The sequence below is a fragment of the Tachysurus fulvidraco genome, chromosome 19 (genome assembly GCF_022655615.1).
Source record: "Tachysurus fulvidraco isolate hzauxx_2018 chromosome 19, HZAU_PFXX_2.0, whole genome shotgun sequence".
Classification (NCBI taxonomy): domain Eukaryota; kingdom Metazoa; phylum Chordata; class Actinopteri; order Siluriformes; family Bagridae; genus Tachysurus; species Tachysurus fulvidraco.
The window spans coordinates 6,192,630-6,215,421 of NC_062536.1; the positions used below are offsets into that span (position 1 = coordinate 6,192,630).

At 42.0% G+C, this 22,792-nt stretch overlaps 1 protein-coding gene across 3 annotated transcripts in view; it reads left to right on the forward strand.

Annotated features, from left to right (window-relative positions):
* The window catches only part of etv6 (ETS variant transcription factor 6), a 22,567-nt gene extending 4,683 nt beyond the window's left edge, over positions 1-17,884 (forward strand). The window contains exons 2-8 of one of the 3 annotated variants that reach the window (XM_027153931.2): positions 160-289; positions 10,878-11,042; positions 13,202-13,336; positions 14,865-15,443; positions 15,826-15,968; positions 16,306-16,406; positions 17,373-17,884. In XM_027153931.2, the coding sequence (XP_027009732.2) occupies positions 160-289; positions 10,878-11,042; positions 13,202-13,336; positions 14,865-15,443; positions 15,826-15,968; positions 16,306-16,406; positions 17,373-17,475 (1,356 nt within the window). In that variant the 3' untranslated portion in view covers positions 17,476-17,884. The remainder of the gene's footprint in view (positions 1-159; positions 290-10,877; positions 11,043-13,201; positions 13,337-14,864; positions 15,444-15,825; positions 15,969-16,305; positions 16,407-17,372) is intronic. The other 2 variants (XM_027153932.2, XM_027153933.2) reach the window with 2 other exon arrangements.
* Positions 17,885-22,792: the final 4,908 nt, after the last annotated feature.

The window sequence follows — 22,792 nt, forward strand, 5'->3', positions numbered from 1 at the left end:
CTGTTCCACTGGTGGTAATTTGGTAGTATTAAATTGTTGACATTGTAAAAGCCGCTTGAGATGAGCTTTGCTTTTGTGTTCGTGATCCAGTGGTGAATTGACATGTGTAACAGTTGTTTGTGCATGCGATGACTCTTTTAAGTCGTGCATGTGTTTTAGCAGGAGAGGAGCGCATTCAGTCCCTCTGCCAGTCCGCTGCCAAATTCCACTTCCTCTCCGGGCCATGGCGCTCCGCCTCTGACCAATGCCAAGACAGAGGAAGAGCCGGCCAGACTGCCTGGACACCTGCGTGAGTTACACACACACACACGCACACACACACACACACACACACACACACACACACACACACGCTGGCCTCGTTTCCCCAGTGCTTTCTCCTGTGATCTTTTGGATATCTTTATCGATACCTGTAGTATACTCTCCTTTCCGGATTCTGGATGAAAACCCAGGTAACTCTGCTCATTTCCTGGGTTCTCATCGTCTGTATCCTATCCACATCTGTCCAAATCTCATTTCTAACCAGAGCTAGATCCTTCTAGTTTGCTTCGTACTATTTGTAATTTTTTCTTTGCTTCTTTTGCCAAAGAAAGCTCGCGGTTTTATTATTAATTCTCTCAAAAAGCCTTCACGTATTTATTACTGTTTTAGTAATTTAGCATCGTGAATAATCCGAATAAAATCCTGGCACTATGATATCGGTGATGTACCGTCGAGCTAAGCTATTAAACCTGAGCTTAACAAGTAAGCGTAAATGATGTATTGCGTTAGTGTGCAGGGTTCTTTATACCAACCCAAACACACTATGCATATTTACTTCTCTCTTATCAGCCTTTTCTTTGTATTTCTATTGTATTTGTAATTCACACACACACACACACACACACACACACACACACACACACACACACACACACACACACACACACACACAGACAGACACACACACACACCTGCCCTCCCCTCAGCTGACACCTCACAACTGCTGTACCTTTCACTGCATGTCATAGAGCAGATATGTCTAGGCACTCGTACAGTCCTGATATTTTTAGGTGATTCAGGCACCAGTTCAGTCCTGACGTCATTGCAAAGACCACCTTGAGACAGTCCTTCTGGTCCTGGTGTGTGTGTGTGTTGCGAGTAGGCAAGCTTTCCATCATGCCAGCTCTCGATTTGTACATTAAGCCGTGTTTCTAGATGTATTTTTCTAGGTGTGTGTGTATACGTGTGTATGTATGTATGTATGTATGTGTTTATGCTCCATTTCACCTTGTGCCAGCACTCAGTTCATAGGTTAACTCTATTGAGGAAGTAAGTGTGTTTGTGTGTGTATTGGACATGGAGTGAGTGTTGGCTGCAGGTTTAAACCAGCCCTCGACTTAGCCAATAAAAGAAAGGGTGGAGTTGGACAAGGGCCAGGAAATGGGCTCGGTGGTGAAAGTGTGCTGAAGTCTGCGTTGCGCTAAATCTCATTAATATTTAACCCATGAGTTTGTCAGAACTGACTCCCAGTATCCACAGAACATATCTGGTCTGTATGTTTAGTTTTTATAAATGGTACGTTTGTGCCCGTAGACAGGTTCTTTCTCCAGGTGGAGTTCATGTTCTTCACCGAGGGTTGGATTGAACCAGTGTAGCACAGAACGGAAAGGCTCTGTAACTATAATAACTTCTTTTGTATCGACAGACGCTCAGGGCAATGTTACAGTTGTTTTTGGTTTTTTTTTTGTTTTTTTTTTGGAGTATGCACTAACCAAACCAGCCCGGTTAGCACGCTGCCCCTTTTATTCCTGTAAGGCAGGTAGTAGACGACTACTACTACTACTACTACTGCTACTACTACTACTGCTACTATGGTTGAACAATCAACCTTATTGGAGTATTTTGGCTTATCGGGATGCGTTCACAAAGACACGAAGGATGTACTGGTGTAGTATAGCATCACTCTGTACTATAGCTGACCAACGTTTGTGGACTCCTGACTGTCACACCCACGTGTGCTTTGGGAAATGCTCCAGTCTTCTCTTCTAATTAAAGCTTTCCACTAGATGTTGGAGTGTGTCTGTGGGGATTAGTGATCATTCAGCTATAGGAGCATTAGTGAGATCAGACACTGATGTTGGAGTGTGTCTGTGGGGATTAGTGATCATTCAGCTACAGGAGCATTAGTGAGATCAGACACTGATGTTGGAGTGTGTCTGTGGGGATTAGTGATCATTCAGCTACAGGAGCATTAGTGAGATCAGACACTGATGTTGGAGTGTGTCTGTGGGGATTAGTGTTCATTCAGCTACAGGAGCATTAGTGAGATCAGACACTGATGTTGGAGTGTGTCTGTGGGGATTAGTGATCATTCAGCTACAGGAGCATTAGTGAGATCAGACACTGATGTTGGAGTGTGTCTGTGGGGATTAGTGATCATTCAGCTACAGGAGCGTTAGTGAGATCAGACACTGATGTTGGAGTGTGTCTGTGGGGATTAGTGATCATTCAGCTACAGGAGCGTTAGTGAGATCAGACACTGATGTTGGAGTGTGTCTGTGGGGATTAGTGTTCATTCAGCTACAGGAGCATTAGTGAGATCAGACACTGATGTTGGAGTGTGTCTGTGGGGATTAGTGATCATTCAGCTACAGGAGCGTTAGTGAGATCAGACACTGATGTTGGAGTGTGTCTGTGGGGACTAGTGATCATTCAGCTACAGGAGCGTTAGTGAGATCAGACACTGATGGTGTAAGAGTGAGGAGGTCTGGGGTTCAGTCGGTGTTCCAGTTCATCCCAAAGGTGTTCAGTGGGGTTGAGTCAGAGTCAGGGCTCTGTGCAGGACACTCCAGTTCTTCCACTCCAACATTAACACAGCATGTCTACATGGAGTTCAGGGGCTTTGTGTACAGCGTCCGGTGTGATGTTCAGGTGTCCACATACTTTTTTATTGTCTATAATTGTCATTATAAGGCAGGTCTGCAAAGCTTCAGACATTTTTCATTCGTAGATGTGTTATAATTGCCTACCAAGGTTAACGGATTCCACCAGGACCTTTCATAGTATCATCTGAAAGTATGTTAAACACCAAGTCCCACAGGGAGGGAGGGAGGGAGGGAGGGAGGGAGAGAGAGAGAGAGAGAGAGAGAGAGAGAGAGAGAGAGAGATGCAAATTGACTTTTTAAAACAATAATCCATCCGTTTTTTGTAGCGTTTGTCTTACACAGGGTCACAATGAAACCTGGAGTTTTTTCCCAAGGGAGTGAGGCACAAAGCACACTGGGCAAGGTGCTGACACATCTCTCTCTCTCACACACACACACACACACACACATGCTAGTCAGCCTACATCACATGTCTTTGGACCAGGGGAAGAAACCGGAGTACCCCGAAACACAGGGAAAACATGCAAACTCCACACACAGGGTAGGAGGTAGGAATCGAACCCCTAACCCGGGAGGTATGAGGGAGAAGTGCTAACCAATAACTTACCTCCACAATAACACTCGTATTTTTGAAATGGCACGAACCAGTGTTCTATTTATAAATGCTCATTATTCAAATATTTGAGCATGTCATACACTACGAAATATTTTTCTTCTGGTTCTTTACCTGGAGAGTAAAAAGGTGGTGAGAAAAAGAGAAGTAGAAACAAACACAGGGTGGTGGGGAAGGAAGTGGGGGGGGGGGTGTGAGGAGGAGGAGGAAGGGGCGGGTGAGACAAACTGTGGAGAAGCTCTCTGCTGGCTCGAGGCCATCTCTCTCTTCCTGACACTGATGGAATGGTCTTTTTTTTCTTTCTCGGCAAGGCTCCTTCCACGAGCTTCAGCCGAAACCATGTCATGCACGTTGAGGATTAATGTGCGTGTCTGTGAGCTCCAGATCCGTATGAAATTTCAGGCTCTTAACTACATCTTTGAGTTTGTGTTCAAGATGTCCATATTTGAACCCTGTTTTGTATGTCAGATATTTAATGTAAACGTGTGTGTGTGTGTGTGTGTGTGTGTGTGTGTGTGTTGAGTGAACTCTCATTAATCCAGGAGTCATGAGGAATGCGCTAGGCAGGAAGGAGAGGAAGGAAGGGTGAGGGGGGAAAAAAAAAGATAGAAAGAAAAAGGAAATTGCAGAGTGGGCAGAAGTCAGCCTTCTTGGCTTCCTGGAGAGGAAGTGGATTAGATGAGATGAGAGGAGAGGAGCAGTGTGTTCTTCACTCTGAAAGAATGCCAGTCACACTTAACCCTTCCTGCACACTAGCTTCGTTAGGAATCGGCGCAGATCCGACTTAAACAGAAGTTTTAGTGTCACCGGCGATGAAGTTTAAGCTTTTGTCTTTATCCCTGATCCAAAAAACCTCCAACAAAATGCCGTGTCAAAAAGGCCATGCAGGAAAACTCTGGTATTTGGCAGGTTTTAGATCGTGCGAGTCTCACATTAGGTGAACGAGGAGCTCCGGTTTCCAGGTACAATGGCGTTTAGAGAACACTCGGTGCGCTTGCTTGGAAGCTACTGATTAATAATGCATTTGAGCATTGTGAGAGCGATTATTACGAGTGGGCAAGAGCACGGGGAAAGTCTGACTCACACGTCTACTTAAATAATTATATAAAGTTTCAGAGAATAAACAAGGACGTTAATACCTAATCACAATTCAGGAGTCGGTGGGAGACTGAATGGGGTTTAATTGCTTGTGAATGAATCGACACAAAGCCTAGGGACAAAACGGGGTGAGAATCAGAACAGAGCGCACGCGACCTAACGTATACGTATGTATAGAGGCACAACAATGCTCAGTGTGTGTATAGTGTGTGTGTGTGTGTGTGTGTGTGTGTGTGTGGTGTGTGCTAATAGCTCAGCATTCGTTTCTAAAATAAAAACAAAACGGTTTGAGTGAGCAGAAATCAGGAATATTTAATTCAGATGTGCAGATCAGTTTCACATGAATTCAGTACTTCAGTTTGTTTGGCTTCTTTTTTTGTGTCAATTTTCTATACAGAAAACTTCAAAGTGAAGAAATTTGATTTTTTAAATCTAAATTTAATAATAAATAAATCGAACAAATTAAATTCTAAGGACCTCCTGAGGTATTTACTTCAAAAACATCATTTATATTTGTATAATAATAATAATAATAATAATAATAATAATATTCATTAATTAATTTTCTACCGCTTATCTGAACTTCTCGGGTCATCTCAGGCGTCATCGGGCACCGAGGCAGGATACACCCTGGACGGAGTGCCAACCCAACGCAGGGCACACACACACTCTCATTCATAACACACACTCACACACTACGGACAATTTTCCAGAGATGCCAATCAACCTACCATGCATGTGTTTGGACCGGGGGAGGAAACCGGAGTACCCGGAGGAAACCCCCGAGGCACGGGGAGAACATGCAAACTCCACACACACAAGGCGGAGGCAGGAATCGAACCCCCAACCCTGGAGGTGTGAGGTGAACGTGCTAACCACTAAGCCACCGTGCGCCACTACAATAATAATAATAATAATAATAATAATAATAATAATAATAATAATAATATTTTTTTAGTCCATAACTTCCCATCGTTACTCAGAAGTAACACTATATTTAGTTCACTCGGTTTCCATTATATGTAGTTTATAGTACACTGGTTATAAATTGTGTTATGAACACATTGTAATGAGACGTTTGCCCTTTTTATGCTGGCAGTAACTGAAATAACAGGACATGTCCAAACATCTACAGGATCTACAGAAATACCTCCGAGTCGTCAGGTTTAAACCCATTCACACGGAGAGACGAGTAAACCGGGCTAATAACCAGAAGAACACTGACCCACTGGTTATGTTTCAAAGACTGCTGGGTGCCTCAACATGTCACATAGAGAAGCACTGGGTTCATGCATGCACATGTCTCTCTCTCTCTCTCTCTCTCTCTCTCTCTCTCTCTCTCTCTCTCTCTCTCTCTGTGTGTGTTTGTGTGTTTATGTGAACACAGTCTTTTGAAAGGGGAAATTTCCTGTGCCTGGAAGCTGCTCTCATCCTCAGGAATTTCCTGAGTGGGCAGACTGTGCTTCCTGACCAAGCACTGCCTGTCTTTTTTTTTTCTTTTTTTTCTTTCTTTTTTTTTTTTCTTTCCTTCCTCCCCCTCACTCTGAAAGGGAAACTGTTCTCACATGCCAACGGCCAGAAAATGAACGCAGCCTCTTCCTGCTCAAAACCAGATCCACATGTTGGAGAGGAAGCAGGAGAGACAGAAGCATATAGAGAGATACTTTCTTCCAAAAATATCTATATATAAAAAAAATATATATATATATATATATAAAAACAGAAAAAGAAATATCTAAAAAGGAAAGATGCTGTATATTATTCAAAAGTTTCAAGAGTCTCTTATGAGATGAAGCTTAAGAGCACCAAAGTCTTTCCACACAAAGGACATAAAGTAGAAATAAGTGCATTAAAATCTCCAGTTGTAGATTTAAAGCTCTTTCATTTCACCACTTGTGTTTTATCTTTTGACTCGACTTTATTACACTCCCATTAGCCTGCTCTAAAAGTTAATAAAGGTCTGGAGTGTCCAATCCTGCTTCAGACATTACTATTATTTTATTTATTTATACACCTTTTATTACTGTTGTTGTTGTTATTAATAATATTATTATTGGTGGTGAAACCATGAGGCAGCTTCACAAACTCGGTGATGTTTTCTGAAGCGGTCGGATTTACCGAAAGGGGAGTGATCATGATTCATCAGCATTAACCCCTTAAGCACTGTGTCGATGCACAAGACGCACCAGACCCAGCACAGTCACTCAGCACAATGATATATATATATATATATCGATCGGTTTATGAAATTCATTCATAAATCAAGGTGTAAGCATTCCTTCGCACCACGGACTCCAAAGCGTGGACGTGTCCTGACAAGCTCTCAGCCTGTATATTACTTGTGTACTAAAGGTAGGCAGGGTGCCATCATAGATTTCCATCTCTTATGCCATTGAACTTCCCGAGCTCATCATATTGACATTTACAACCCGATCGACAATAACGGCTTGACGTTTCGATCAAATAAATCATCCAGCTCTTCGGCAGGCGCCGAAAACGCAAGCGCGAGTGCACGCGCATGTCGCACAGCATGCCGTCTGAATCGTGGCTTTGAGTGGGAGTCGTGAGAGCAACAGTGAAACTAGATAGTGGTGATCTCATCTCCTCCCCTCTCCTCCATTCATCCTCGGTGCCTGCAGGTTGCCAGGGCAACACAAGTCAAGAAGGCGCTGTTTCCGGAGCTCCCATGATTCCACACAGCAAGAGTGATGCCATCAGACCAGATTAGATACCGATATAGCCGCTATTGTCGAGTTAAACATTTGAGGCTTGAAGCTTCGGTGTGATTCGTGACCATGCACAGACATTTAAAAAAAAAGGACATTTTTTACATGTGTTTTTTTTTTTTTAAACATGTGGCCTTCCGGAGTTTCTTCCATCTTTATTTTTGTCTATTTAAGTCTATTCTCTCTGTTACTGCTGAGTGTTGATAAAGTGTCTCCATCACCGGTCTTTACTGCAGGAGGCTTCCTGTTCCAGTGCCTGCATGCTGGGGGGGGGAGGAGTTGTTCAGAGGCAGGGGAAGAGGAGGCAGGGTTTCCTGTTCGAGTGTGTTGTGGGAAGTTAAGATCGGGTTAAGACTTCTTCCTTCTGTGGTTAACTGTCTCTCTGGAGGCTGTGAGCAGATGCACTGACAAATTTAACCTGCCCACATGACCTGTGATTTTGTCGTTCGACATCTAGAGACACTCACACAAACATACTCACAGCTGCCTGTCGCATAATATGTGCCCGAGACATCGCTGTGGTCTTTCTGACATCCACACTCACGATGTACGGCACAGGAGGGTCGGTCTCAGGAAAGGACGACGAGTCCGAGAGAGACGAGAACCCGATATCTGGGGAAATTCAGGCACATGATGTGATTAAAAACAAACAAATGTTATATAAGTGTGCAAATGTGCTAATGGGGGGTGGGGGGTGCTGTTTGCGTTTAAACCGTTACCGAACGAAACCGGTCGACTTACAAAGCAGCTACACATGCAAAAGTCTTAGACGGCAGCTGCATTGGCTGTAATTAGATTGGCTAAATATTAGGGAGTGACTGATTCAGACAGTTATGTGTGGATTATAATGGGAATTTGCTGTAGCAGTTGGTGCCTGAATATGTTCTCTATATGTGTGCAGTTCTCTGAAAAATATAAGATAAGACTTTATAACAGCCGTCTTTCTCAGAAATTCGGGGCGATGCAGATGTTTTGTTCCAGAGCAGATGTTTCCCTGCTTACTGAAAAGGTATGAAACAAAACGATAACAAAAAAAAAACCAAAACTCCGCTACTCGACAAGACGTCAGTGTTCTCCGAGACAGCAAGTGAAGTGTGTGTGTGTGTGTGTGGATCCGTAGTGCTGCCGTCTGAAGGTGTGATGTTTGCTGTAAATGGTGGCAGCTTGTGACAATGCTTTTGTTCTAAAAAACCTTTTTTGAAATGCTTTTATGAAGTATTCGTTCATACACTAGAAGCTATAGTGCATAGTGTATGGCGTGTAGTACGTCATGTTGGACGTAGGTCTGTTTTTTTATTTCTTTTCTTTTACATATAACATAACATGGCAGCATTTGCTGACAGACTACAGTGGGAATGAGTGTACACTAATGTGTAGGCCACGGGGAGCAGAAAAGTATCAACACAGGACAGGAGAAATCCTGACATCCCTTGTAGTCCATCGTTATCTGACATGATTTTCATTCTGAGAAGCTTTTTGCTCACCAGTAATGTAAAGAGCGATTGAGTTTCTTGAGAGAGATTTTATCCGCTTAGACAGGTCTGTCCATTCTCATCAAGCATGCTGTGAGTGAGGTGAGAGAGTGAGGTGAGAAGGGGGTGAGGGTCAGGTGGGAGAGTGTGGTGAGGGTGAGGTGTTGAGGGTAAGGTGAGGTGTTGATGGTGAGGGTAAGGTGAGGTGGTGAGGGTAAGGCGAGGTGGTGAGGGTAAGGTGAGGTATTGATGGTAAGGGTGAGGTGTTGAGGGTAATGTGAGGGCGTGAGGGTGAGATGGTGAGGGTAAGGTGAGGTGTTGATGGTAAGGGTGAGGTGGTGAGGGTAAGGTGAGGTGGTGAGGGTAAGGTGAGGTGTTGAGGGTAAGGTGAGGTGTTGAGGGTAAGGTGAGGTATTGATGGTAAGGGTGAGGTGTTGATAGTAAGGGTGAGGTATTTATGGTAAGTGTGAGGTGTTGAGGGTAAGGATGAGGTGTTGAGGCTCAGGATGAGATGTTGAGGGTAAGGGTGAGGTGTTGAGGGTAAGGGTGAGGTGTTGAGGGTAAGGGTGAGGTGGTGCGGGTAAAGATGAGGTGTTGAGGGTAAGGGTGAGGTGTTGAGGGTAAGGGTGAGGTGTGGAGGGTAAGGGTGAGGTGGTGAGGGTAAGGATGAGGTGTTGAGGGTAAGGGTAAGTGAGTGACCCATCAATCTCACCTCGTTCAGAATTCTAGCACATCCAGCCATGCTGCAGTCAAAGTCAGTGTGCTCAGTTTCCCCATTTTAACTCGAGCTCTTTTAACTGTATCGACGTGATTCAATGGATTGTGCTGCCATTATTGGCTGAATGGAGAACTGCATGAAGGAGAATTCCTGTTCAGGATCTGGTGTTCAACACCCTTGCCAAGTGTGCAACAAGTCTGGAGTCTGTAGAAATCTGCCTCGGTGTTGGATCTGATCTGGCTAAACGCTGGACGATTCACTCACGTTAGTTTAAACAAACCCCTTAATGATGGAGGTATTTTCCTCGTTTTTATTTCCTCCATTCCAAAAGGCAGGAGTTCATCATCTACTTCATGATGTATAAACTTAATTAAGCACATGATTATAAATATACCAGTTAACTATCTTTACTGCTGTGGTTGTGGCAGGGGTCTGTTTGCTGGGATATAATAAACAGTGATGGAAGGCTCGTCCTTTATTGGGTCTTACAAACGAAATTGTAACTATAATCGGCTGTGAATCGTTTGTTTGCTCACTTTCAATAAGGAACATAATATTCAAATGCTTTACACCCGATTGTGTTGTTGTTGTCACACACACCCACCTTCTCTCAGCGCGTTATTTGTTGGAGCTTACCGGCACGGAAACAGATTTAATTCCCTAAAGACAAAAAAAAGAGGATCTTGGTCTGATTTAAACGTGTCACGAAAGAGCCGCAACCCATCGTCTGTTGTGCTGCAGGTTTTACAGAAACTTCTAGTAACCACCTCAAGCAGCAGGAAGCTATTGGGTGTAACAAGTCATGGATGACCACAACAACAACAACAATATTAATAATAAATGTTATATAGATAATTAAAATTCGTTTAATTTCGAATCAATAATCAGAAAGAAAAGAATAATATAAGATCTAAAAGTAGATCATAAAAATGTCGTTTATTTTAGTTATTTTTAAAACTATGACATAAATGTAACATGGCAAGCAAAAAAAACAATTTTATTTTTTTTTTTTTATCTGTGATGGTCAGAGCCTGATGAACATGTACGGTTTATACTTGGGTGCTTAAAAATATACAGTAACACTACTGTGAAGTGCTCAGAAAGTGCAAAGCAAATAATGTAGTATGGAAGAAAAAGGAATAATAAAAAGAATAACATAACCATGAAAAGGTTTCTCTCATCTTCTCTTTTATTTAATGTGCAGTTTGTCTCAGTCTGTCTGGTTTCCTGCCTTCCTGTGTGGCAAGTCTCTGTCTTTCAGTCTACACATATTAATCAAGCCCATTCTTTTGTTTTGTGTGTGTGTGTGTGTGTGTGTGTGTGTGTGTGTGTTCTGGTATTAAGTCATTAAACATTTCTGACGTTTTATGTCACCGTGTTCAGGTCTGCAGCCTGTGTTCTGGAGCAGAGAGGATGTAGTTCAGTGGCTGCGCTGGGCCGAGCGAGAGTTCGCTCTCAGACCCATCTCCAGCGGAAGTTTCCAGATGAACGGTAAAGCCCTCCTGCTGCTCACCAAGGAGGACTTCCGCTATCGTTCACCCCACTCAGGTGAACTCTTGTGTGCACACACACACACACACACACACACACACACACACGCATGCATGTTACCTCAGAGAGCACAACTATTTCCTGACATGTCTCTCACAGAGTGCCTTTATGTGATAGGTTTAAACTCTACGCCGCTTTAAAATGGCTTTCTCTGGTGTTTGGAGCCTGAGAATTCTGTCTGCATGATGCATGAGAGGAAGTTAAGAATTTGGGTTAAACGTTCGATAAGGAAGTGTTAATCTAGCCACAACTGTCACCTGGTAGAACTAGGAATTTCCCTTCCAGAAACAAGCTGACCAGAAACAGAGAACTGAAAGGTATCTTGCTTTGTTTGTGCGCATGTTGCATGCGCTGACTTCCTTTATGAGAAGCATTTCCTTGAAGTTGCTGGAAGCAGCTCAAAATATATGTTTCCATAAGACACCATGAAGGAGGAAGTTCAACAAATGAAACTATTTTGTGTCTTTTTTGGTTTTTGGCTTTGTCATGGCCTGATCACGACCATGTGTTCGTCAAGCTCGCTCCTCCTGCACTACTACTGCCCTTGTTCTTGCTCTCTATTTCCAAGAGCGGTGCTACACCAGGGCCGGCATTTAGAGACACTTATTATTCTCTTATTCACTTGTTATTTAAGGCAGAGCTATTTGTTATAAATAACATGCAATCAGGAATGCGTCTGAACAACAATCCTGTCCTGCTGGCACGGTCATGTGACCTAGGATGTCATAATAACCGCATGATCTTCACGAAGCTCCGTGTCTCGGTATTTACGATGGCACATAATGACCCGTCTGTGCAGACACGACACAACAGAGCATCATGGGTCAGAACTCGGTTAAAAAAAAATAAATACACTTATTCTGAAGCCATGGCTTTATTTAGTTCTGCAACTTTGTCAGGTTATTCATCGCACCTTTTTTTAATTTTCCTTCCTGATCTTGTTGTTATTTAAATAATGCTGCTTTTATTTATTAATAGTTACATTAAAATGTTGGCACTTGATTGGTGGTGTTATGATTAGGAATTAAGCTTATTGATACATCCAATAAAGATTTATTATTGGAATCAAAGCATTAAATGTGTTATATTACGCTAGAATTCCTTATCTATGGAAACCCTACTGACTCACTCCTGCCTTTATACGCATTTATTCATGTGAATAAAGTCGGTTAAGTTACAGATTGTTCCCAAGCCACCATTGTATATAGTCAGTGGTCTATAGTGCTGTGTTTTTGTTTTTTTGTAAGCCCTCTATGTTTATTTTTGGCTTTTGTGTAATGCAATCTAGTCCTTTGTTGTGATCAGTGTTCACTAGCTCTTGCAGCTAGTAGAGTGTAACAAGGCTGCGGGATGTGGGTGAAATCAGGACACATTCGTTTCTCACTTCTCTTCACAGACAGACACACTGACTTGTTAATGGTTATCAATGTCGTTTACCAGCACAGAAAGTAGCACAGATCCTTAAGATCCGAAACACCGGACCGACAGTTAAACTGTTAAGGATTTCCCATATCTAGAGTCTTGTGAAATGTAAATGAATGCGTCAGGCTTGTTTACTCCACATGATGCATGTATTAAATCCGTGCGTAACCCGAACATGGCGGCTTTCTTTCTTTCTTTATTTTATTTATTTTATTTATTTATTTATGTTTGAAAGAGATATTAAAACCATTTTTCAACAGCACGTCATAATCACAGAACGTATTTCTAGTCATGTTCCACGACACACAGTGACGTCATACATGAAAGACAAGATAAAGCTCCTGCGACTATTCTTCTAGTTATAGACGATATATTAGCGTGTAATGTTGGTTAAGCATGCTGTTATGCCATGCACGCTTCATACGCCCTTCTTTTTACAGCCAATCAAAACGTGGCATGAATGTTTCTCTTTTTTAATTTTATTTATTTGTTTGTTTGTTTTGTTTTTAAAAAAAAGCTATCATTATGATTTGAATCATTTCTGTACCGATGTCTGATAAAGTAACACTTCACACCCTTTATTTCAGATTTTATTCTTATGCTCTTCAGCTACACAACACAGTATCTAGTTAGAAATATTGGGAATTTGGTAGAATTTATTGTCCCAAAAGCCATGAGAGATTAAGCGTTCCATTTTTTTTTTCTTTATTTATTTTGGCCCCGCTGTGTTACAGGAGATGTTCTTTACGAGCTGTTGCAACATATCCTGAAGCAGAGGAAGCCCCACTCATCCTTCCCCAACATGTACTACCCTGGAAGCTCCTTTCACTCTCTGCCAGACGCAGCGCTGCAACACCACAAACTTGAGGGTGAGTGTGTTTTACAGGAACAGATGCCCACTTTATTAACAGACGCCCGGGTTTATTATTCTCTAATCCGTCTACACGATATCCCTTTTTACGCTGTAAAATATCACGATCACGGTGCAAATTGCAGGGACGAATATATACACCTGGTTCTACTTAATCAGCATGAGACAAAAAAACAAACACACACCAAGAAGAAAACTGCACAGACACAGAACTACTACCATCAGGATAAATTATACAGTATTATGTAAAGACTAAAGCATTAAAAGCACGTGATTTTAGGGAAATAAAAAACCCACACCTGGTTAGTGTTTTCTTCCTCTTTAACCTGCCAGCAGTTACATTTTTTTTTTTTAATATATATATATATCTTAACGATCCTAATATCTTCAACCCATCACTGTTCATTCTATCATTTAATGATGTGCTACTTCCTCAAGACAAGTTAGTTCCTGCTATCACTTTCTTACCCACCGTGGAAATTACAGTATATTATCTGTCACAAAGCACTGCCTCTGGAGACTCCTTCCATAAAGGGTAAATAAACGTGTCCGACTCGTCCTCCGCGACGACCGCATTGGATTTCTTTAAGTAACGCCACGCTTCATCATTTCCTTCATTGTTAGCAGAGAACAGGCTCTCTACAAATGAGCTGTTGCTATAGAAACAATAACGTACAGAAGCATTTCGGATTAAAGCCGGAGAGCTTTAGTAGTGGTGCTGGAATCAATAGAGTCTGTGTAGGATGCCAAATAAAATAAAGGTGTGATCTATACTAAGTAAATAAACCCTAAACATGCACATCGTGTATGGAGTCGGTGTCCATCAAGTTTTCAAGGAAACATAACCCGATTCATAAAGGAGTCATTTGCTCATTTCTTTGTTCATAGATCAACTCTCTGGGGCCGAGACCCGAGGAGACGACGATTATAAACCAGGGCTGTACCTTGAATCAACAGGTGGACGGGGAGGAAGTGGCGGTTGGGAATGTTGACAGAAAAACCTGTTGTACCAGGAAACATGCCTCTGTTTAAATAGCATGCATAATGTCGTGAGGTTATGAGCCGGAATGTTTTATTCAAAAGCCAGATAAAAAGCCGCCACGTTAGCGTCCGTCCCGAGTCAGAAATAAAGCGAACGTATCGCAGGTGTTCACAGGAATGAAAGACGTCCTCGAGACAGAGAAGGTTGAGCTCTGTTCATCTCCTGCATGCTGAGGGTTACAAACACAAATACCCTCATGTACATTTTCCATGCTGTAGTTTGTTGACAGGGGATCGTTCTCTAAAAGGCAGCCTCACTTTCAGCATTAATTGTGTGGAATTGAAAATCTGTCATTTTGTTTAATAAAATGGCTTTTATGTATAAAAAAAAGGGGGGGGGGGCATGCTTCTAGCGCCCTCTGCTGGTTCAAATGTTACATGTGATGGAAGTTGACCAAACTATTGTGCAGCAATAATAATAATAATAATAATAATAATAATAATAATAATAATAATAATTTTCTCTCCATTTTTCCTTGAAATAGAAACGGTACTAAGAACCCCACAGACCAGAGATACTCACCCGCTCCATCCTCCCACCATTGAGCTCCGTCATCGCTCACGCTCTCCTCGCCGTTCGCCTGCCAGTGCCACAAATGTCCACCTTGCCTCAGCTGAGGACATCCAACCAGTGCCCTCCCAGCTGCCCGACAGCAACAACCACCTCCCAGAGGACCTGTACCCACTGTCTGTGTCGCCCACGGCCCCGAACGGCCATCATGCTCAGCGTCCAGCCAGCCCGTGCCAGGAGGAGGTCGCTCCTCGGGTCATCCAGCTGATGCCCAGCGCCATCATGCACCCGCTGCTGCTCAGTCCCGGGCGAGGAGGGGTTCCTGGCGAGTTCAGACAAGGCCGGACCTCAGCCCAAGAGAACGGGCGTGAGGGGAAGAGTCATCATCATCATAATCACCACCACCATAATCACCACGCTACTCCTCACCATGTACTGAGCCTGGCAGCGCAGCAGCAGTCACACCAGCATGAAGATGTGCGTTATAGGAACCAGATCCTTATGCCCGTGTCACCACCTGAGGAGCAGGGTGTGCCTATCGGACGCATTGCTGGTAAGGCTTCACGACAAGTTACTAACAACTCTTTGTGGAAAACGACCAGCACTATCTGTTGAGGAGGTCGGTGCTGAACACCAACTGCACAAAAATATCCTGTTCGGTAAAGAAAGAAAACTAAGGCAGATATTGTCATCATCTGTTGCTTAACAACCTTGAACAGCACTAATGCATGGCTCAGTCTAGACACATCCTTTATACAGAAGAGTTGCGTAACGGACGTATAGTTATCGACTCATTTAGACAAGCTTGTGGAGCGAATAGTAATTAATAAGTAATGGGGGTTAAATGTATTCAGTATTCAGTGTGATTACACCACATTGCTTCCAGGTAGAATTGTTTGTATTGATTTTATATTTCCTTTTTTGTTGTTGTTTAGATTGCAGACTGCTGTGGGACTACGTGTATCAGCTCCTGTCGGACAGCCGCTACGAGAACTACATCCGCTGGGAGGACCGCGACTCTAAAGTGTTCCGAATCATTGACCCCAATGGCCTGGCTAGACTTTGGGGAAACCATAAGGTGTTTTTATGGATTATGGATTTTGGATTTTGTCTAGTAGGATTGAGGATATCTCACTATTAGTATTTCTTTATCAGTATAATCTCTAGATAATAGCAAAGTCCATTTCTGTTCCTTTAATATAGGCAGCAAAACACCTCGGTCTTGCTGCTGTGGTGTATTATATGAGCCATGCTTATCTTACTTATCTTTAATATCTCATCGCATGGGTGTCTTACCGTGACGTATTCGGCGACTGGGAATAATAGCCACGTCTTCCATCCTTTATGCAGAGTTTTTGTTTTCAGGGCTGCAAGAGTGCATTTTGAAACCTGTCCTTCTGTGTTGTGCTTTACAGAACAGGACCAACATGACATATGAGAAAATGTCAAGAGCACTAAGACACTATTACAAACTGAACATCATCAGGAAAGAGCCAGGCCAGAGGCTGCTGTTCAGGTATGGAGCGTGGAGCGAATAATATTTGGTTTCGGTTTATATATATATATATATATATATACGCCTCGTACACGTCATACACAGCCATGACATCATAGGCAAGAGTTACAGGTAATGTTTCTGCCGGACATAAGAGCAGTGATGAGAAATGTGATCTCTGTGATTTACACGTGGTTCCATGTGGTCTCAGAGACAGGATGTTTTAAAACAACTCGTATCCCTTTAGTAGTGACCCCTAAGCGAACAATACTCGGCACTGTTGTGTCCGTGCCAAGAGCTACAATCCATCTCTTAGTATATATGTGTGTGTGTGTGTTATGTGTGGTCCAAGTCAACCCCACATTCCTCTCGCATCATTTCTCTTCTATTCGCTTTAACTCGTTATTTTTCTCCCACAGCCAAATGATCACGTCCTGTACATTAATGCTATTAATGCTATACTAATGATATTTAAGCAGTCGTGTTCTACAGGAGTTACAGTAAGATGAGAGTGTTGTGCTGTGAACAAGTGATCTGAGAGCTTATCTCTACTACAATATGCAGATATGGACTTTTGAACAGTATTTTTGTAGTTTCCTTTCGGGCTCGCTTTAACAAGACCGTAAAGAAAACACCCATCGACGATGCCAGACGAGAGAGCGGGAGTTTCGCAGTAGAAGCACTTTAATGATGAGAGAGTTCAAAGGAGAATGGCCAGGCTGCTACGGAAGCTATTGTAACGCAAATAAGCACGCTCTACACGCAGGATCATCTCAGCATGCACTACACAATGAAGGCAGGGACGGTTCACTCAAACTAAACAGATAAATCACAGAGATCACATTTTGCACCATTCTGATATGTTTTGCGAAATATTACCGTACGTCAATGATTTCCGCATTAGGCGGATCTGATAATTGGATATGATCATTATGTTTCGCCGAGTCACTCGAGAGTACTGTATATATTTGTTCGTGTCCACCACAGGTTCATGAAAACCCCAGACGAGATCATGAGCGGACAGACGGAGCGCCTGGAACATCTCGAGTCCGACACGGACGATCAAATCTACATTAAGGAGGAGTGCTGAGCGCTTTCCATACACTGAGATGAACTTTTAAAGCCAGAGATGCCTCACCAATGTTCTGCTGTGTTCAGTATCCCCCTTTGCCGAGCAGACCTGGACGTCGCTTATAACAAAATGGGAGCCGACTTTAAGAGACGACGTCGTTTTCTGCACTGTTTTCTACGCTGAATCTTAATAATCATATACTTCATTTCCTGCTTCAGAAGAGTAAAACTTTCAGTATGACAATCATTTAAATGAATGATAAGTTCTTCTACAAATCGCCTCTTTCAAATTCCTGGCACAAATGAATGATTTCATACTTTTAAATGAGGACTCTCTTTTTTTTTAGCGTGTTGTGCAAACACAACCTGCAGTTCGTGTACACGAGTTATACAAGAGATTAATTCAATAAATTTTAATGAGTGATTCATTTGCTTCATGTTTGTTTATTTTTCTATTTTGATCAGAAAAATACCACTCCTGTGTGTCCGTGTATCAGTGGTCGTGAAGTTCTTAAGACTCCCCTACATATAAAGTGGATGGAAATCCAAATCCAATTAGCATGAGTATTTTTATTAGTCTGCCTTTGAGCTTTGAGCCTTCTGCAGTCTGTATATCTCTGAAACAACGACATGGTGGCAAACCAGGTAATGCCTCACGCTCCTGAACTCCTGTCAGTGTGCACTTTCTGTGCGTGTTCACCTCATGTCTGGTTGCCTTCCACCGACGGCCGAAAACTCGCTGCTAGGTGTGAATGAGTGTACACATCTTGCCTTCCAGAAAGGGTGCATTGTATTCCCTGGGACGACGCACAGCAAACGAACTCAACTCCACACAGTAACCCAAGCCTAGGGTCAAACCAGGGACACACTGGTGCTGTGAGATTCCCATGACAGCAGGAGCTTTCTGACAGTCCTGGTATTCGAATCCTCACAAGCTTTCTTCTTCTTTTGGTCAAAACAAGAACGGTATCCTCCATTTTATAATCAATATCGTGCAAAGTTTTACTGTGTTATTGTAGTCTTTTTCTCCATGTTTAAAAGATCTCTGAGGGGCACGGTGGCTTAGTGGTTAGCACGTTTGCCTCACACCTCCGGGGTCGGGGTTCGATTCCCGCCTCCGCCTTGTGTGTGTGGAGTTTGCATGTTCTCCCCGTGCCTCGGGGGTTTCCTCAGGGTACTCCGGTTTCCTCCTCAAGACATGCATGGTAGGTTGGTTGGCATCTCTGGAAAATTGTCCGTAGTGTGTGAGTTAATGAGAGTGTGTGTGCCCTGCGATGGGTTGGCACTCCGTCCAGGGTGTATCCTGCCTTGATGCCCGATGATAGGCACAGGCTCCCCGTGACCCGAGAAGTTCGGATAAGCGGTAGAAAATGAATGCATGAATGAATAAAAGATCTCTGAGGCCCTCTAGTGGCTGGATGAGGAAAAGTGTTTTTTGTTTGTGTCTTTTGTATCCAGACTTTTTTATGAAGTTATGAAGACCTAGATATCCCCATGGTTATTCTTTATGTTAAATGCATATTATATGAAGTACAAGGTAGTGGTTAGCACTATTTTTCTACCAAATGTGAAGAAAATATGTCTGGAAATCGACACGTGGCATCACTGAATAGGCTTGTTGGAGCTATTCATAAGCCCAAGGTTTTTTTTTTATTCTGACCCTAGTACAAAAAGCTTTTCAAGTACAGGTGACATTGCTTCATCTGATGGTTGGTGACATCAGTATATTCTTTTCAGAAACATCTCATCCTATTGTTGTCTTTAGTTCGAGCCTTTTCTCTTTAATGATGTGAGTTTTTCAGCAACACCCCCAACAGTGAGGATGTCATCTGGATGAATCCTCGCTCTCTCTCTCGCAGACTTACAATAAATTCAAAGCACAGCTTTACCACAAAGGTAGGTCAGGTCGAGTTGAACAGGTGTATATGGTCACTGAGGATGCTACAACCCATCAACCCAGCATGTGGTGAATATATTTGCGCTTGCAAATCAGCTTGCTATGTCTGGTATCGGTGTCTGGTTGAAGATTTAGTCTGACAAAGGAAACCCTATCAGAGGTCTGTCTAGGCTTGACAAATCTGCAAGCGTTCTAGAAATGGGTCATCAAAATGCCATCATGACCTGAAACCACCCTCCTGCCCCTGGTGTTAGGTCAGAGCACTCCAGCTGGGCTATCAGCCATAAGGGTGACACAAGGTCGAGAGACTGTCAAGACGTCTCAAGAGTGACCTCAAGACTAGCAAGCCTTTATTCCTTTACTGATCATTGGAAAACCCTGAAAGTTTCTTCTCCAAGGTCTTAGACACATTGCATAATGCCTTTGGCCCATCAGACAGAATTACCAACTGGTGACTGTAATATAAGAGTGTAGGAAACATTTCTCATTGTAGATGTCCCATCACACAGGCAGGTATGATTGAAGAGAAAACTGTCCTCCAAATGGTATTTATTTATCAGCACGACTCTGAATTGATCCAGAGATTGCTAAATAAACAGCAAGTCTCCATCTGCCTCCATCAGGTAGATAATTCAGTGTATGTGGACAATTGAGTGGATGTAGGCTCATTAATTCATCTCAGCTGAGCGTACCTTCAGCGCTGAGTTCCCTGAGCAGTGCTGGACCAAGGCCAAGAAGATATTGAAAAGACCTCAGCCATCCAGTCGAGTCATTCTTCTCTTTGTTGCTTTCAGGAAAGCTTTACCACTCCATGAAGGCATACAGTGAGAGAATGAGGATGAGCTTCTTCCCACAGGCTGTTCAGGCCCCCAACCAGGACAACACCTTTTCTGGCCTTGACTACTCAACACACACTACCTCTACAGGACATATTGCACTACACATATTGTACATCAGCACATCTACTCTTTACTCACAACAGTCTTACTCTTTCTACCACTGATCTACATTTATTCCATATACTTTATTCCTTTTCCTACCTGTTTAACACCAATTACACAACAGAAGTTGACCCTAAATGTCAGTATGAATAGAATTCCAATATCTAGTCAAGTCAAGAGTCAAGAAGCTTTTATTGTCATTACAACCATATACATGTATAGCTGTTGCAGTACATAGAGAAATGGGATGTTTCTCCAGGATCAGGGTGCTACATAAAAAAAAGGACACAGCTAAGAACCTGTGAGTAGTCTTAGCCACATAAAGTGCAACTGTGCAACCTGGTGCAAACAGTGCAGGACAAGACAAACTAGAATGTACATTTCCTGAAGAAAATGTGAATGGTGCTTGCATGTGGCAAGTTCCCCTCATCGTGCTGAGTGTTTTGATATATGACATGTCCATGTTGTGCTAACATTTTGATTTCACTTATTTTGCGGGCAGGGCAACACATGATGTTACGTGAGTACAAGGTGGGGTGCCAATACCTTTGGACAAAAGTTGCTACTGAAATAAAAATTTGTCCGGAGTAAGGTCCTAAGGGAGCTGGTCGAGTTTGGTGGTAAATCGCTCAAAATTTGCCGAGTTATAAACCTACTTTGAGCCACTATAATAAGCCACTAAAATAAGCCACTTTGAGCTTCCGTACTGGGAATTCAGGAATTCCGATCGCTTAAAAAAGTCATAGCACACTTCTCCTCAATGAGCCGGTCAATTGGACACCTCAATCATGGGTCTAGGACAAAAGCTGCGGGACAAGTTACGTGCCAAAATTTTTGTCCATCACAATAACAAGAATGTTGCTTTGCAAGCACCATTAACAAGACAGTGCAGGACAAAAGACAGTGTGGACAAAAAGTTACGAGACAATACAAAAGACAATAAACAGTAACAGAAACAGCGCTGACCGACCAGTGTAAATACTGTATGTGAATACTGAATGTTCAAACAATATTTCGTGCAGCAACATTAGAATGAACACAGTTTCTTAGCAGCAGGTCCTTGGGATAATATATAGAGTTGTGCAAAAAACAGCAAATGACTGAAACATTGTACAGTATGTGCGTAATGGCTGAGATATCGCACAATATGTGCAAAAACGGCTGAAATGTTGGACAGTTTGTGCAAAACAGCAGAAAAGTGTGCAAAACAGCATGTAAACAGCTTGATGGATTGTAAGCAGCATGTAAACAGTTTGATGTGTCAGTGTGTGTTTTGTGAGGGTCTGTGCAGTCCATACAGATGATATGTGTACAGTACAGTACAGTTCAGTTATTGAGAAGTCTGATGGCTTGTTGGAAGAAACTATTACACAGTCTGGTCGTGATTGCCCGAATGCTTTGGTACCTTTTTCCAGATCTAGTATCCAAAGACAACGACAACAAAAACAAAAACAACAACAACAGTAACTAGTTAACTTAATTGATCAGTGTCAGAAAGGTCCTGGTGCTACTGAAGCTACAGAAAAGGATTTACTGTGTGAACGAGGAACAGATGAAACAATTTTACTACATCATTTCTTTACTCAGGATTATTACTGCCTGCTGTTCTGCTTAGTGATTCTGCTGCTTATGCATTCTGTAGATACGCCAAGAACCTGAAGACTGAGGATTTGCATTTCCATACCAGGTTTCCATTTCCTGAAGCAGAGAATTTACTGCAACAGGAGCATTCAGGTCTGATAGACTGTGAAATTGTTCTTTAACGCAATATATGAATAAGAAATACAAAGGACACTTATTTTAGATAAGAAAGTATAACTAGTAATTATAAAAATAACTAAGGTGGTTATATTAAATACTTTTCCTTTCTGATGGCCAATGAAAAGAGGACACTACTGTACATGTCCACACGATGGCGCACTCTGTTCATATTTAGAAGATTTGTTCTAGGACTTGACAAGATCATGCCTTTCTCTTAAATAAACTTTAAATAATAAAATAATTTATATAATAATAATAATAATAATAATAATAACAACAACAATAAAACATTGTTATTATTATTATTATTATTATTATTATTATTATTATTATTATTATTATTATTATTATTATTATTATTATTATTGTTGTTGTTGTTGTTATTATTATTATTATGTCCATGATATATTTTCTCATTTAATCTTTGGGGAATAGTAAGAATTAACTCAGTATTGCTTTGATCAGTCGAAGGTTTATTATCACAACAAATCATTTCTGCATTTGCAACTAAATTATAAAAATGTTTTCTTCTTCTTCTTCTTCTTCTTCTTCTTCTTCTTCTTCTTCTTCTTCTTCTTCTTCTTCTTCTTCTTAATATTGTGTCTATTTCCATACTTATGTAGAAACCCAAAATATAGACTGCAAGTTTTAACATTTACTAGCCATATTTATTTTAATGATCTCAACTTAAACAAGATATAATTTATCAAACAGAATGACAAATACTATTATTAATT